Here is a 17,102-nt window from a genome sequence, read left to right as displayed (position 1 = left end):
AGGGCTGGATGGATAGATGGATTGTATAGATAGATAGATGAATAGATGACAGTTGGATGAATGGATGAATAGAGAGAATGGAGGGATGGAAGGATAGATGAAGGGATGGATGGATCGAGGGAGAGAGAGAGATGATAGATAGTTGGTTTGTATAGATGGATGGATGGATGGTTGGATTGATGATAGATTGATTGGATGGATGGATGGATGGATGGATGGATGGATGGATGGATGGATGGATGGATGGATGGATGGATGGATGGATGGATGGATGGATGGATGGATGGATGGATGGATGGATGGATGGATGGATGGATGGATGGATGGATGGATGGACGGATGGATGGACGGATGAATTGTACGTGTAAACGTTTATCATAATTAAAGTCTCTTCTCTAAACTCTGATCTACCTTCAGTGAGTTTTTTTTCTCCTTTAAAAGATTTAAAAACCGATTCATCAGAAAAACGTCTTCCGTCGCTTCTTCTTCTTCTTCTTCTTCTTCTGCTTGTTATACTTTGAAAGTGACTCATTTTTCACACAGGCCTGTGTGTTGTGTTGTGTTGTGTTGTGTTGTGTTGTGTGTGTGTGTGTGTGTGTGTGTGTCGTGTCATGTGTGGAGAGTGCAGAGCGTGTGAAAGCGTCGGGGTTGGCGTGTGACGTGAGAGCAATAATCAGAGGCAGCTGGACCTGATGGTGAGAATTAAGTTAAAACACAAAACAATCAGCTGGGATAAGTATACGAGGCTGTGGTCGGTGCCCCCGTCTCACCCTCGGTGAGTGTGTGTGGGGGGGGGAGGCGGGGGGGAGACAGAGATGGATTGAAGGATTGTAACTGGACTCGGCCCCGGCTGGCACAGGCGTCTGATTAAGAGCTCTTTTGTGCTGCTTTTGATCCGTTTGTCTCGGTGGTTCCTCACCACAGCATGAACATGACACACTGCAGCCAGAGGAAGTCGCTCCACATGTGTGTGTTCACTCCCCCCGACTTCATTAGTGTGTGTGTGTGTGCACGTGTGATCAAGAGGGGTTACGCTCGTGGAAACATTTGTGATGGATCTTTTTTTTTTTCTTTTTTTTTCGGCTCCTGGCTTAGATATGGCTCGGTGATGTAACTCCGCGGAAGATTTAGAATCCACAAAGCCCGGCGGCTGAATTAGGATGCACAGTAGTGGGAGTGATGACCCGCTAGTCCGTGTTAGGACACATGGATTGAGTTTTTTTAGGAAGAAGGAAAAAGCGCAAATCTGCTTCCACACATGGAGGAAAAACTTGTATTAAAGAATCCTGTCGAGAGTGATTGAATCAGTGCTCGGCTTCAGGCGAGAGAAATAGTGACGAAAAGTTAAAAAATATATATAATTATATAACATATTTATCTATACATGTGTAAGCAACAATCTATCTTGTCAAATAATTAATAATGAATCACATACAAAGGATATTAAAACGGAACTAGTTGGAAATTCAGCAATAATATATTTAGAGAAGCACTTAGATGGTGCATACCTCTGCCAAGGAGATCATTTGTATTAATTAAAAACGATCCTTTACTCAATGAATTTACTTTCATGCTTAAAATATTGTGTTCTCAAATTTGTCATTCATTTTTGAAACTGTGAGTTCATTCAAGGGAAACTGTAAAATGTATATAAATTAAAGAAAAATGGTGACGTAGCCTGAGCATAAAATTATTATTTTTTAAATAAAGAGCAAATTCCTTACGATTACTATGACATGTATTTAATGTGGATTAAATATGGTTTAAATTTGATTTATATTTGACATTACATTTTCAAACTTATAAAAAAATTACATCAAAATTGGACGTATTTGAATTTTTCTTATGCCCCCTTTTCTCTTGACCTTGACCCCCAAAAACCTTCACTGAGAGGTCATTACATGGTAATTTTCAAACAATTTTTGACTCTATTAATACATTAATCTATGGAGATCATTATATATCATTTTATAATATTGAAAATGCTTCCATAAAACAAATCTGTAACATTATGAGATGATTGTTATGTTTGGGTCGAAGATTGTCTTTGAGGTATTTTTTCGTTAAAGACTAAAATTTGTTGTTGAATTTGAAACATTAACTCAATGACTGTGGACTCCTCGCTTTATTTAAGAGGTTCAACATGCTGTGAGTGATATTAAAAAACAAATGATTATCTAGTTATGTCATCAAATGAAAGTGAAAGTAATGAATCAGTATTTCCAGTTACTGGTGAAAAACACTGTGCGCCAAAATTTCGTTTCCCTTGACCTCATTTGAGTCATTTTAATCTTTGAATTAAACTGTTATGAATTTCCTGCAAAGTTAACAGAAAACACCAGGCAGAAAAGTTGCCGATAAAGTGCTGGAAAAGTATTAAAAACAGTAACTTCTTTTTTATTGTTTTTTGTTTTAAATGCATTTTGCTGTACAACATTTTCTTTAATTTAAAGTAGATTCAGTGTACTTTACTAGCAAATCTTATGCCTTGTATTTTCTCTAAATATTGCACAAAATTCATTACAGTGAAGACTAATGCATGTTGCTAACGTTAGCATAACTTGACCGCTAGCATTGCTAACATTAGCAAAGAAGTGCGTTACATAACATGTAGATTCTACATGTGTACAAAATTGCGCAGTTTTGCAGTTATACTTAATATTTTGAGTATACAAGTACATTCACACTAAGCAGTGTGCAAAAATGAAGTGCGGTATGCGCACTCTATTGGCGCACTCAAACGGTCAGAAAATTAAGTGTGGATCGATGGATGCTTTCCACCCTTAACGGCCGCCATCTTAGTGACGTAGACGACGCTACGTCTATAGCTACGTCGCTAAATGGAAGATACGTCACTTGCGACGCGTCTTCGGCGTAAATGTCTGGTGAAAACACGAATTTTAACACAAAACAACAATAATAACACAATAAAACACAACTTGGCGTTAAAAAGTAGTAGAAGAAGAAGCTGTTGAGTCATTTCCTGTAAGTGTGTAGCGGCAGTGTTTTATTTGAGACAGTACTATCTGTCGAAATTTGTGTACTGTGTACTGTAATGCAGTGCACTTAGAGAAGTACGTGATTTGAGACCACAGGCAACAGTTAAAATAAGTAAAACAATGCGACATACAGTCAAACACACAAGTAAAAGCACGTTACTTTAACATAAAAAGATGTTTTTTTTTGTCTGCGCTCCAAGTTGTCGTTTCTTAACAGGATTGTGTTGAGAAGAAGAGCAACAGCTGACGGCAGTGTTAGGAAGTCCTCTGTTGTTACAACACAACTTAAGTCACCCGCATAAAAAGTCTGACATTTAATTTACAAAAGCATTTGTTCTTCTTGAGAGATTTATCCCGTGAAATTGTGGACGTGGATTTTCTTTGTGTTTATTCGAGAATGTAAGAGGATTATGGTCTATTCACAGTCTGGACTCCTTTTCTCTGCTTTTCTTTTTTTTTTTTTTTTTCCATCCAATTGGCTGATGAGGTCTTAGCTTCGCCGGTCAGATGTGCGGCGCGTCAAACCTTCCAGTCGCTCCCCTCCTTCGAGCCCGGCGTGGAAACAGGTCTCGACCTTATCTTCCGCCGCTCGTTCCCGCTGATAAACTCCTTCAACTCCCTATCTTGTGTTCACTTGCACTTCCCTTTGAAGCCCGGCTGCCGGTGTCGTCCAGAACACGGCCGCGACCCTAATGGTCGTGCAGAGATAAGGCTTCACATGTGTTCGGATACGCAGACAAAGATTCTTTAGAGCGTATGGAACAAACCCAGAGTCACATGTCGGAGCCTGGAGCTCCTCGGGTCGACTAATAAATCCAGATTCACTTTATCTGACGTTTTCTCTTTTTTTTTCCACATCGGTCACATGATGAAAGGATCCACGACATTTATGAGACCAATGTTCTGAGCTCAGTTGTTTAATGGGTGGTTATGGGATGGATTAATGATCGTCTTTGCAACACACGACTAGATGATGCTCCTGTAGTTAAGACACGATCATTTGGGTGAAAAATCAACAAGAACAAATGACATCAATTTAATGTGTTTGTTGTTTATGAATACCTCCATTAACATTTACATTTTTTTGAGACATTATTTGTTTTTAGATTGATGGGTTTTTTCTTCTCTTCAATGCGATGTTTTGATTTGTCTAAATAAAAATGTAACGTCTGCGTTTGTATAAAATATTTTATGTGACCATTATCTGTGTTAGCTTCACTTTATCATCTTTTTTAATTTGGCTCTTGACACGATAAAGGTTGCAGACCCCTGAGCTGGATGGATGGATGGATGGATGGATGGATGGATGGATGGATGGATGGATGGATGGATGGATGGATGGATGGATGGATGGATGGATGGATGGATGGATGGATTAGTGGAGGGATAGAAGATTTGATGGATGGATGGATGGATGGATGGATGGATGGATGGATGGATGGATGGATGGATGGATTAGTGGAGGGATAGAAGATTTGATGGATGGATAGATGATAAATCGATTGAACTGACGGATGGATCATTTGATGGATGAAGGGATGATAGAAGGATTGTAGGGAGGGATGGATGGATGATAGATAGATTGAATGGATGGAGGGTTTGATGGATGGGTGATATATGGATGGGATGGATGGATGGATGGATGGATGGATGGATGGATGGATGGATGGATGGATGGATGGATGGATGGATGGATGGATGGATGGATGGATGATTTGATGGTTGGAGAGATGGATGGATGGATGGATGATTTGATGGTTGGAGAGATGGATGGATGATTTGATGGATGGATGGATAGATGATAAATAGATTGAACTGACGGATGGATCATTTGATGGATGAAGGGATGGATAGAAGGATTTTAGGGAGGGATGCATGATAGATGGATTGAATGGATGGATGGAGGGATGGAGGTGCTGCTTTGAAGATCAGTTGATGTGTTGATTAATGTAAGTATAATTAAATTCTTAAAGGGAATGTTGGATTGATGGGTAATTGAATTGTTAAAGGGAATGTTGGATTCATGGGTAGTTCAATTGTTAAAGGGAATGTTGGATTCATGGGTAGTTCAATTGTTAAAGGGAATGTTGGATTCATGGGTAATTGAATTGTTAAAGGGAATGTTGGATTCATGGGTAGTTCAATTGTTAAAGGGAATGTTGGATTCATGGGTAGTTCAATTGTTAAAGGGAATGTTGGATTCATGGGTAGTTCAATTGTTAAAGGGAATGTTGGATTCATGGGTAATTGAATTGTTAAAGGGAATGTTGGATTCATGGGTAATTGAATTGTTAAAGGGAATGTTGGATTCATGGGTAGTTGAATGCTTAAAGGGAATGTTGGATGAGAGTCAAACTCCAAATAACGTTGTGATCACTTGCCTCGGTTTGAGGGAAGATTGTCAGGTCACATGATCCCAAAAGTGCGATTAGATCTAGTGTCTAGTCTGTGGTGACCTACTTCACATCTCCTTTCTTTTTTTATCAGCCGAGCGTTTTATTGTTCCGATCACAAGTGTCAAACCAGGCCCGGGGGCCAACGACAGCCCACCAGATGCTTCAAAGGAAATCAATTCATGATCAAAGTACACGACGGCGCCAGTTGTCAGATCAGCAGTTGGACGCATATTACCGATGTCGGCCATTATGAAGAGAATTCACGTCACATCTAAGAAATCTATGTTCGTATGACAGTCACGACCGATGCTAACTTTACTTCGTCGAAAAAGACAAACTTTAAAAAATCAGAATAAGTGTTTATAGCAGAAGCTCCTCGTATCTCAGTTCACGGCTATGCTAGTGTTGAATATAATAAAATTCCATTTTTTTTTAATCGTCATTGAGCCTTTTATGTTCCTGTATTATTGTCTTTATGTTATGAAAGCACGGTTGTTAAATTGACTCGACAACAACCCTGTTTTTTTTTGTTGTTGTTTTTATACGTGACAATACTGATTTGTATCAATCGGAAATTTACGATATCGGTACTAATACTTTCACTTTGATACTTTTTTTGAATTTCCAATTTTATAAAATCAATTGGAAAGGAAATGACATTAAACAAAGTGCAAATCTTGAGTTACATACAGTTTTCATTGCAAAAACAACAACATAACAAGTAACAAATTAATTTGATTTTGACTTTCTTGGTCAAGTTTTAATTTCAGGAGTTGCTAATAACAACAACCATAATGATGATTAGAAAATAAAAACAATAGTAATAATAAAAATACAATAACACAACAATAACATTGATAATAACAACAACAATACTCTAATAATAACACAAGATCAAAAATGTAACTAATAACAACAATGATTTTAATGTGAAAAATAACAACAATAGTAATAATGAAAATAAAATAACACCACATCAAGATAATAACGACTATATTGATGATAAAAACAATAACACAACCTCAAAACGACAACAATAATTGTAATGTGAAAAAAAAAAACATTAGTAATATTGACAATATAATAACAAAACAAAATGACAACAATATTAATGATAACAACAACATTAATAATAATAACAAAATAATAAGACAACATAAAATATAACGTTGATAATAACAACAGCCATAATTATAATTAGAAAAACATTAGTAATAACAACACAATAACACTACAATAAAATTGATGATACTAACAACAATAATATTCTGACAATAATAACAACAAAAATTTTTACAACAACAACATTTTTAATAATAACAACAATAACTGTAAAGTAAAAAATAAAAACAATACTAATAATGAAAATACAATAACACAACAATAACATTGAATAAAGTTTTACCTTACCTTACCTTAATAACAACAATAACATTCTGATCATAGTAACACAACATCAAAAATGTTAACAACAACAAGAACAACATTTATAATACCATTGACAATAAGTAGTAATAGTAATGAAAATATAATTTAAAAAAACAACAAAATGACAAGAATATTAATAATAATAACAACAACAATTAGACAACAACACGATAATAACAACAATAATATTCTGACAATAATAACAATAATAACACAAGATCAAACATGTTAACAACAACAATTCAAATGGAACCAACAACCCCTGGTTCAGCCCCAGATATCATTATCTTAGTAGTACTCGTTGGGTTCTAGTTAACAGGTCGACTTTGGGAATTGAACCTTCCTTAGTTTATATAGTCGACATGTTTATTTTACTGCTGCTCTCTTTAAGAACGCTTTAGAACAATTTCTTACTGTATTTCAAAGCAAAACTCTGGACCTGGTCGTCCTTAGAACTTTCTCCTGGTCCCTGGTCCGAGTCCTCTCCTTCATTAGTGTCCCACAGACTCGTCCTTCTCCTCGTTGGCCACGTTCCACGCTTGTTATTGTCCACTTGTCACTTGTCACAAAAGCCGTGACTAAATGAGCATATTGGTTTACCAGGCGACGTCGTCCTGAGAGGAAGAGATTATCAACAATGGAGTCGCGGGGGGGTGTTGTGAGGAGGGCGTGTGAGGTTAAGACTTGTTGAATTGCTTGTAGGCGTCACACAATGATGTGGATTAAGCGACACCACAGAAGGAAAGAAAAAAAAGGGCCTCTGGGGGCCCGAGCGGGTCGTTCAGCCTCTGAAGGTGACGATATGGGCCGAGGTGCTGCTGATCCAGCGGCTAAAAGGCTAACGGTGATCCTGGAGGACAAGATAGTGAAGGAGGGATCGTGAAAGTGAAAGTTTAGATGGAAGCAAACGTCTCTTAACAGAACTCCGTGTTTGACTGTATTTTTAAATTCTGTTTTTGATTCAGGAAACTGAAGTCTTTGCTAGTTTTTTGTTCATCCTGATTTGTATTATTGCTATTATTTTCTTTTAAACTTTTCCCTCTTAACTAGAGCAAACTTCTACTCAGAACATTCGTGACCTTTTTCTTCACCGTGTTAGCATTAGCCTAGCTTATAGCATACTTTAAATTATTTACTTTACTTTAAGTTTATTTGTCCGTAGTCATGATTAATATCATCTGATCCATCTCTTTATGAAGTTTAAATATATATATAAAAGAAAATGTATTTTATTTTACTAAAATCTTAATAAAAACAAAATAATTATAACAACAATAATACAAATAATTATATTTATGACACAAAAAATATATATAACATGCAGATATAAACCACAATAATAATAAACCAAAAACAATACTAGTAATAACAACAACATTGATAGTATCACAACAAACAATATGGAAAAAAACAATAATAATAATAACAAATAACATGAACCATCATGGTATCTACAAGGATAATAGTATTTTAAAAAGAAAGATGAAAAATAATTGTAAAAAACAAAAACGACATCTTTATTATATTAAAAACAACAATAATTATAACGTGAAAAAAAACATGGTAACATTGAAAACACAACAAACAAACAACAAAATGGCAACACTATTAATAATAACAGCAAAAATGATCATGACAATAACAATAATAGGACAACATAAGAAATAACATCAACATTATTGATAATAACTACAGCCATAATTATAATATGAACAATAAAAAAATGAATAATAATAAAAATACAATTAAACGACAATAAAACAACAATATTTTGATAATTATAGCAATAATAACACAAGATCAAAACGATCAAAAAAACAATATTAATAATCACAATAATCGTTATATAAATATTAGAGTTTTGAATATTAATAATAAAAAAATACAATAAGACAAAAGTCAAACAACAACATTATTGATGATAACAACAATAATATTCTGATAATAATAACACAGGATCAAAAATGATAACATCAACAATATTAATAAGAACAACAACATCAATAATTGTAATATACAAAATAAAAACAATTGTAATAATGAAAATATAATAACACAATCTTCCTAATCATCACAAATAATAACAACCATATTAATGATAATAACAAAAACCATAACACAACCTAAAAAACGACAACAACATTGTTAATAACAACACCAATAACACAACATAGAAACGACAACAACAACGTTGATAATAACAAAAACAATAACCCAGCATACAAACGACACATTGATAATAACAAACACAATAACCCAAGATAGAAACGACACATTGATAATAACAAACACAATAACACAAAATGAAACCACAACAACAACATTGATAATAACAAAACAATAACCCAACATAGAAACGACAACAACAACATTGATAATAACAAAAACAATAACCCTGCATACAAACGACACATTGATAATAACAAAAACAATAACCCAGCATACAAACGACACATTGATAATAACAAAAACAATAACCCAGCATACAAACGACACATTGATAATAACAAAAACAATAACCCAGCATACAAACGACACATTGATAATAACAAACACAATAACCCAGCATACAAACAACACATTGATAATAACAAAAACAATAACCCAGCATACAAACGACACATTGATAATAACAAAAACAATAACCCAGCATACAAACGACACATTGATAATAACAAAAACAATAACCCAGCATACAAACGACACATTGATAATAACAAACACAATAACCCAGCATACAAACGACACATTGATAATAACAAAAACAATAACCCAGCATACAAACGACACATTGATAATAACAAACACAATAACCCAGCATACAAACGAGACATTGATAATAACAAACACAATAACCCAGCATACAAACGACACATTGATAATAACAAAAACAATAACCCAGCATACAAACGACACATTGATAATAACAAAAACAATAATCCAGCATACAAACGACACATTGATAATAACAAAAACAATAACCCAGCAAACAAACGACACATTGATAATAACAAAAACAATAACCCAGCATACAAACGACACATTGATAATAAAAAAAACAATAACCCAGCATACAAACGACACATTGATAATAAAAAAAACAATAACCCAGCATACAAACGACACATTGATAATAAAAAAAACAATAACCCAGCATACAAACGACACATTGATAATAACAAACACAATAATCATCAAGTGTTTACTAAACTCTCGGTGCAGTTGTTCTTCCACTCGGGGCTGAATCAGCATCAACTCCAGTGGAAACAGAAGAAAGTCTGTGTGGATGTCAGCTGATGTCACTGATTCCTGTCAGGCTCAACATTCTGACATCGACTCTGATAACACGAGACTTCACTGGAAGTTTCTCCAGACGTTTCTCGACCAACACTAATAATGTTTGCAGGTCAAAGATATTTACTCGTCCGTCAAGTCTTCTCTTTATTCTCTGGTTCTATTTTTCTCTGCTGCTCACTTTTAACGTCATCAGATTGAAACTCGAGCCGACAGTCAATATATAAGAGTTTTTAAAACATATTAAAAATAATAGAAGGATTTAATTCAACATTTCAAATGTTGCAACTTTTTTCTTTTCTTTTTTTACTGAACCGTTTCTTTAAGGATTTAATTGTTATTTTGTTAATAATTGATTTCAATAACTTGAATATTTAAGATTCATTTTTTAATGATTAAATTCAATAATTTGTATATTAAAGGTAAAATTCATTGTTTTTATCATTGAATTTTAAATAACAACAATAGTAATAATGACAATATAATAACACAACATCAAAAATAACAACAACTATATTGATGGTAACAAAAACTAAAACACAACATAGAAACGACAACAACAGCATTGATAACAAAAGCAAAAACACAACATAGAAACGATGACAACAACATTAATAATAACAATAACACGACATAGAAACGACAACAACAACATTGATAATAACAACAACAATAACTCAACATATAAATGAAACAACAACATTGATGACAAAAACAATAACACAACATAGAAATGACAACAACAACATTGATAATAACAAAAACAATAACTCAACATATAAATGACAACAACAACATTGATAACAAAAACAATAACACAACATAGAAACGACAACAACTACATTGATAATAACAAAAACAATATAAAAAAATATAGAAACGACAACAACAGCATTGATAATAACAAAAATAATAACACAACATAGAAACGACGACAACAACAACAACAACAATGATAATAACAAAAACAATAACACAACATATTATCATTGAATTTAAAAAAATGTATTGGTGTTTTTAAAAGGATTCTTTTTTTTTACACATAGAGTTTGATATTCTTATTCCAATAATTAAAAAATAGAATTTCTAAATTCCATACTTTTTTACTTTTAATTCAATATGAAAATGCTTCCATACTTATCGAAACATTAAAGAAAATGTTTTAAAAGAGAAATAAAAAACATTCACAATGACGCACAAAAATTCAAGTGAACTTCTATCAGAGCCGACGTTCACTAAAGTCCCATCATTCCCAGTCACCCCGTCTTCTTGGGAAGTGGATCAGGCTGAGGCCGAACACAACAAAGTGGCACAAGCGTGTGGTTTGTATTATTTTTTTCCCATCAACCCTTGCTGCGGTTTCACGTGGAGTAGGAAGACACTTAAGCTAATCAGCCTCGTATTAGCAGCAGCGAGTCACGGTCTCCAGCGCTGCAGGACAGGAAGCCTCAGGAAAATAAGAGTCTCTCTTGGAAAAGCAGGTAACGGTTCGAAAACATGCTGCGCGTGTTGATGAGTCTGTGATATATATATGATATGCAGCAGCTTGAAAACAGTGATATGCAGCAGCTTGAAAACAGTGATATGCAGCAGCTTGAAAACAGTGATATACAGCAGCTTGAAAACAGTTGATACCCATCAAGTAGTTTCACTGTGTGATTGTTGACGTCCATGTTTCTTAACTTATATTAAACACTGACGTCTGGAGGCTCTGGTGACGACACGCGTGTTGAGTTCTGGACCAGTTGAGGTTTATGTGAGGAAAATCAAAAGCAGAGGATGAACTGTTTTTCTTCTTCTTTTTCTTCCTACTATTCTTTGTGTGCTTCTTTTTATTCGTCTTCTTTTTTTCTTCGTATTTTTCTTTGTCTTCTTATGTTTATTTGACTTCATTCTCTTCCTTCTTTTCTTCTTTTACTTATTTTTCTTCATCTTTTTTATATACGTCTTTTTTCACTTTTACGGCTTCTTCTACTGCTTCATGGTCTTCCTCTTACTTTTTTCGTCTTCCTCTTCTTCTTCCTTTTTTTTCTTCTTTTTCTTCTTCTTTTTCCTCTTGTTTTCCTTTTCTTATTCTTTGACTTCTTCGTCTTCATCTTTCTTTTCCTCTTCTCCTTTTTTGTCTTTCTCTTGTTTTTCTTTTTTTCTGTTTTTTTCTTTCTTCTCTTATTTCTTTTTTTCTTTTACTGCATTTTCTTATCACTTCCTTTACTTCTTCCACATTTTTCTTTTCCCTTTCTTTTTCTGCTTTAGTTTTTTCTTTTTCCTATCTTTCTTTTTCTTCTTCCTTTTCTTCTTCATCTTCCTCTTCCTTGTTCTTCCCCTTGTTTTTCATGCTCTTGCTTTCTTTTTCTACTTCTTCTACTTCATCTTCCTCATCCTTGTTCTTCCCTTTTTTCTTCCTCTTGTTTTCTTTTTCTTCTTTAGTTTTTCTTTCTCTTCTTTTCTTTGAACTTTTATTTTTCCTATCTTTATTTGTCTTCTTCCTTTTTCTTCTTCCTTTTTCTTCTTCCTCTTCATCGTCCTCTTCTTCGTTCTTCCCCTTTTTTTCTTCCTCTTGTTTTCTTTTTCTTTAGTTTTTCTTTTTCTTCTTTTCTTTGAACTTTTCCTTTTCCTATCTTTATTTTTCTTCCTTCTCTTCATCTTCTTTGTTCTTCTTCTTCTTGTTTTCTTTTTCTTATCTAGTTTTTCTTTCTCTTCTTTTCTTTGAACTTTTCTTTTTCCTATCTTTATTTTTCTTCTTCCTTTTTCTTCTTCCTTTTTCTTCTTCCTTTTTCTTCTTCCTCTTCATCGTCCTCTTCTTCGTTCTTCCCCTTTTTTCTTCCTCTTGTTTTCTTTTTCTTTAGTTTTTCTTTTTCTTCTTTTCTTTGAACTTTTCCTTTTCCTATCTTTATTTTTCTTCTTCCTCTTCATCTTCTTTGTTCTTCTTCTTGTTTTCTTTTTCTTATCTAGTTTTTCTTTCTCTTCTTTTCTTTGAACTTTTCTTTTTCCTATCTTTATTTTTCTTCTTCCTTTTTCTTCTTCCTTTTTCTTCTTCCTTTTTCTTCTTCCTCTTCTTCGTTCTTCCCCTTTTTTTCTTCCTCTTGTTTTCTTTTTCTTTAGTTTTTCTTTTTCTTCTTTTCTTTGAACTTTTCCTTTTCCTATCTTTATTTTTCTTCTTCCTTTTTCTCCTTCCTCTTCGTCTTCTTTGTTCTTCTTCTTGTTTTCTTTTTCTTCTCTAGTTTTTCTTTCTCTTCTTTTCTTTGAACTTTTCTTTTTGCTATCTTTTTTTATTCTAACTTTTTCTTCATCTTCCTCTTTTTTTAACTGAATTTTCTTCGCTTCCTTTACTCCTTCCATTTATTTTCTTCTTCTTCTTTTCCTTTTTTTCTTTTCCTTTTCTATTTTCCTAACTCTGTTTTTCTTCTTCCTCGTCTTCATGTCTTCTTTCTTGTTCCTCCTTCATAATAAAGTAGGAGCAAAGACACGAGTCTTGAGACGAGGCTTCAGGTGCCTCTGCCTCCAACCGACCACACGTCTGACCAGACGACTCAACTGATCTCTCTGACAGAAGAACATTTTCTCTCTGCTGTCTCTCGCTCCGGGTTTGTGGGTTTGATCATGTAAATTCACTCGCAGTCGAGCTATAATCAAATCGTAGGATGTGAGCACATCCATCGTGTTCATGTCGTGTTCCACGAGCAGGGGGTGAAGACAAAAACTAGAAACCACACTCACACACTCACACACACACACACACACACACACACACACACACACACACCGGGCAGGGCGGGGTCCTCTGGCTCCCGGAGACCTGACGGACGTCTCACTCCACTCTCTCTGCATCACATTGTTCAAACTCAGCTACTCCCGACACACACGCCATGCTGTCCACAAGTGGCTGCATCTGGTTTGCAGCATGTAATAATGTTAATATGTTCCCGATGCGAGAGGCGGGGACGACCCTGACGCCGACATCCCGGAGGAGTAACGTGTGTTCGGACTTCCTCTCGCTTGACCTAAAGTGGTCTGTGCAGCCGTCTGTGGTCGGAGGACTTGTAAATGTGTCTTTTATTTAATGTTTTTTTTCTTTTTACGCATAGTAGGAGAAATGCTGGACCGAGGAACTTATTTTTTAAGTTTTTTTTTTTTTTTAAGTCTCATGTGCTTTCTATAGCAACCCAAAATCAATATGGAGTGAAAAAGAGCTGTTGATTTTTATTTAGGATTTTTTTGTTCATTTTAATTCAATTACTTAATTTGGATATGCAAACTTGCTAGTAACATGCAAGTAACTTGTTTTATTTTATTTTTATTTTTACTTTTATTTTTACTTTTACTTTTACTTTTACTTTTACTTTTACTTTTACTTTTTATTTTATTTTATTTTTATTTATTTATTTCATTTTTTTTATTTATTATTCTTTTTTTTATTATTTTATTTTATTTTATTTTATTTTTTATTTTACACCACAAAGAAATCCTGTGTTTTTTGGACAATACTGACTAAAAACTGCGTTTTTTTAATAGTTTTTTTTCTTCTTCTTTACCATTTGTTGAAGCAGGAACGTGAGCGGCAGCAGTTAACAGCCATACATTTGAAAGATAAAGGCTTAAAAATCCACATGTTCAGAAAAATCCCAGAAAGTTTACATTTCCTGTCACTATTGTCAACACTTTCTATTGAAATACAGTCACGGCAGACAAAAGCAGTCGATCACAGAGTAGTTCATCTCAACCTCGATCAGATGATGTTTCATGTACGATGTTTTGTCATGTTTTCTTAGGAAATGTTTCCACTCAAACGTCATTTAACCACAAGAGAATTGTATGTTTTGTGTTTGTGTTTGTTGTGTCGCTGATGTTTTTCACCTGCTCTCCCGTGCAGAGCTGCAGAGGGAGGGCAGCATCGAGACCCTCAGCAACAGCTCCGGCTCCACCAGCGGCAGCATCCCGAGGAACTTCGAGGGGTACCGCTCGCCTCTGCCCACCAACGACAGCCAGCCGCTCAGCCTGTTCCCCACAAACTTCTCCTGAAGACCCCCCTCTCACGCCGGGGCCCACCTTTACAGAAGCAGTGTTACATCCTTAATTAAAACTCTTATTTTTTAGTGACCAAATCGAATAATTCAATTAAAAAAAAATCTAGTCAAAGACTGAATATAAAGATAGAAGTGTGTGTGAAGAAACTACTTTTAATTCCTGTCAGTTCAATGTAGCAATCTTTGATCTGTGTGTGTGTGTGTGTGTGTGTGTGTGTGTGTGTGTGTGTGTGTGTGTGTGTGTGTGTGTGTGTGTGTGTGTGTGTGTGTGTGTGTGTGTGTGTGTGTGTGTGTGTGTGTGTGTGTGTGTGTGTGTGTTTCATACCCAAGTAAAATATCAAATAATTAGCTAATCTTTTATCGGAATAAACTCTCGGATTAATTGATAATATCCCGGTAATTTTGTGCACTTGATCCATAGCATCGAGGATTTTCTCCCCGAGCACCTGTGGCCTTTTGTGGATTTTATTGTCATTAATAAATACATTTTAGTGAATTTATCAAAAAATATTTTTGGGAAATTCAATGATTTAAATGAAATTAAAAGCTACATTTTTCTTGAAACAATTATAAGAATTTTAAACTCAATTATAGATGTTTATAGAGTTTCTAACAAGACAAAAATAACTATTTCTGATACATTTATTTGCATCGATATGAAGCAAGAAAGTAGATTCTTAAAAAAATAATCATCCCCCAAAATGTTATTTTTTCACGAGGAGTCGTAAAAAAACAATTTACTATGAATTTTCTCGAGTACAAATGCTATGACGTCAAGAAAATGAGCCAAAGTTCTGTTGCGTGTGAAAGAGTTTATGTTTAATTCTGTTACCAACATTCATGGAAGAAAAATTAAACTTTCATTTGAAGAGTCTCTTGATTTTCCACCTCCTGTCAGGATTGAACGATGGAACCGTCGTGGAAAGAAGAAGAAGCAACTGTGAAGGAATAATGGACGTGTTTTTAGATCATGTGACCCCTGACCTTCAATAAAGCCTGTATGTGTCATCGACTTTTGAGTGACATCAATTCCTACAGATTGCTGAGTAAAAAAACATGTTAAATAAACTTTAAGAATTCATATTTATTCTATTTAAACATGTTTTAACACAAACCACAATTAAGATTAGTAAATATTCTTCATTTTAACAATAATAATTTCTTAATTTTTCCTTTTTGATTCGTTTTTAACGATTTGTATCGATTATTTTGCAATACTTACATGTTTTTACTCTATAAAAACGTGTCAACTTGTGTTTTTATTTCATTATCTTTGGCTTGGACGTGTCTGATGATTCCATAGATGGACTTGTTGTTGCTCGTTTTTTGGTTTTAAAAGGTTAAGACATGTCGCTGGTTCACGAATCTTTTAACCTGCGCGTTCGTCACGTGACTCTGACAAACACGTTCACACACCGACGGTCGAAACACAACAGGTGAGTTTACACGTTTTTGTTTGTGTTATTGCTTCATTTTGCGTCACTATTTATATCATATTCATTTGTTTTCAGAAGGTTTTATTTATTTTATTCTTTTTATTTTGTGCTTTTACTTCGTAGTTTTATTTCAGAGATACACGAACGATGTTAATTTTGTAATTATTAATACATTATTTAATTTAATTTGGCGTGATATTCATGTTCTGTACAGAGATAATGACTTTTATTTATGTGAGGAATATTTTAAGCAACACTTTTTCTCGTTATTATATAATTTTTTCAATAGTATTTATAGTTTATAACAAACGTTTAATGGCTGAACTCAATTTGTACAACTTACTATATTATTAATTATTAAATAATAATACAAAAAATAAGAAGATTAACTAGAAATAAAAATAAATTGGGTCATTTGGAATCAACGATTAAATGATCTGAATAATCTGCCCCACTGAGGATTGGAGCGTCGACGGGTTCCTCGGTGTGGGAGAGCGCCCCCGCCTGGTGGTTCTGGGTCCTGCA

The 17,102-nt window shown here is 34.4% G+C and overlaps 1 protein-coding gene across 1 annotated transcript in view; it reads left to right on the top strand.

Annotated features, from left to right (window-relative positions):
* The window catches only part of bcas3 (BCAS3 microtubule associated cell migration factor), a 339,719-nt gene extending 323,572 nt beyond the window's left edge, over positions 1-16,147 (top strand). The window contains exon 24 of the mRNA XM_087795199.1: positions 14,988-16,147. Coding sequence (XP_087651325.1) covers positions 14,988-15,136 — 149 coding nt within the window. The 3' untranslated portion in view covers positions 15,137-16,147. The remainder of the gene's footprint in view (positions 1-14,987) is intronic.
* Positions 16,148-17,102: the final 955 nt, after the last annotated feature.

This window comes from Callionymus lyra, chromosome 7 (assembly GCF_982586985.1).
Source record: "Callionymus lyra chromosome 7, fCalLyr1.hap1.1, whole genome shotgun sequence".
NCBI lineage: Eukaryota > Metazoa > Chordata > Actinopteri > Syngnathiformes > Callionymidae > Callionymus > Callionymus lyra.
The sequence above is the reverse complement of the archived record's forward strand: the minus strand, read 5'-3'. Positions and strand labels throughout refer to the sequence as shown.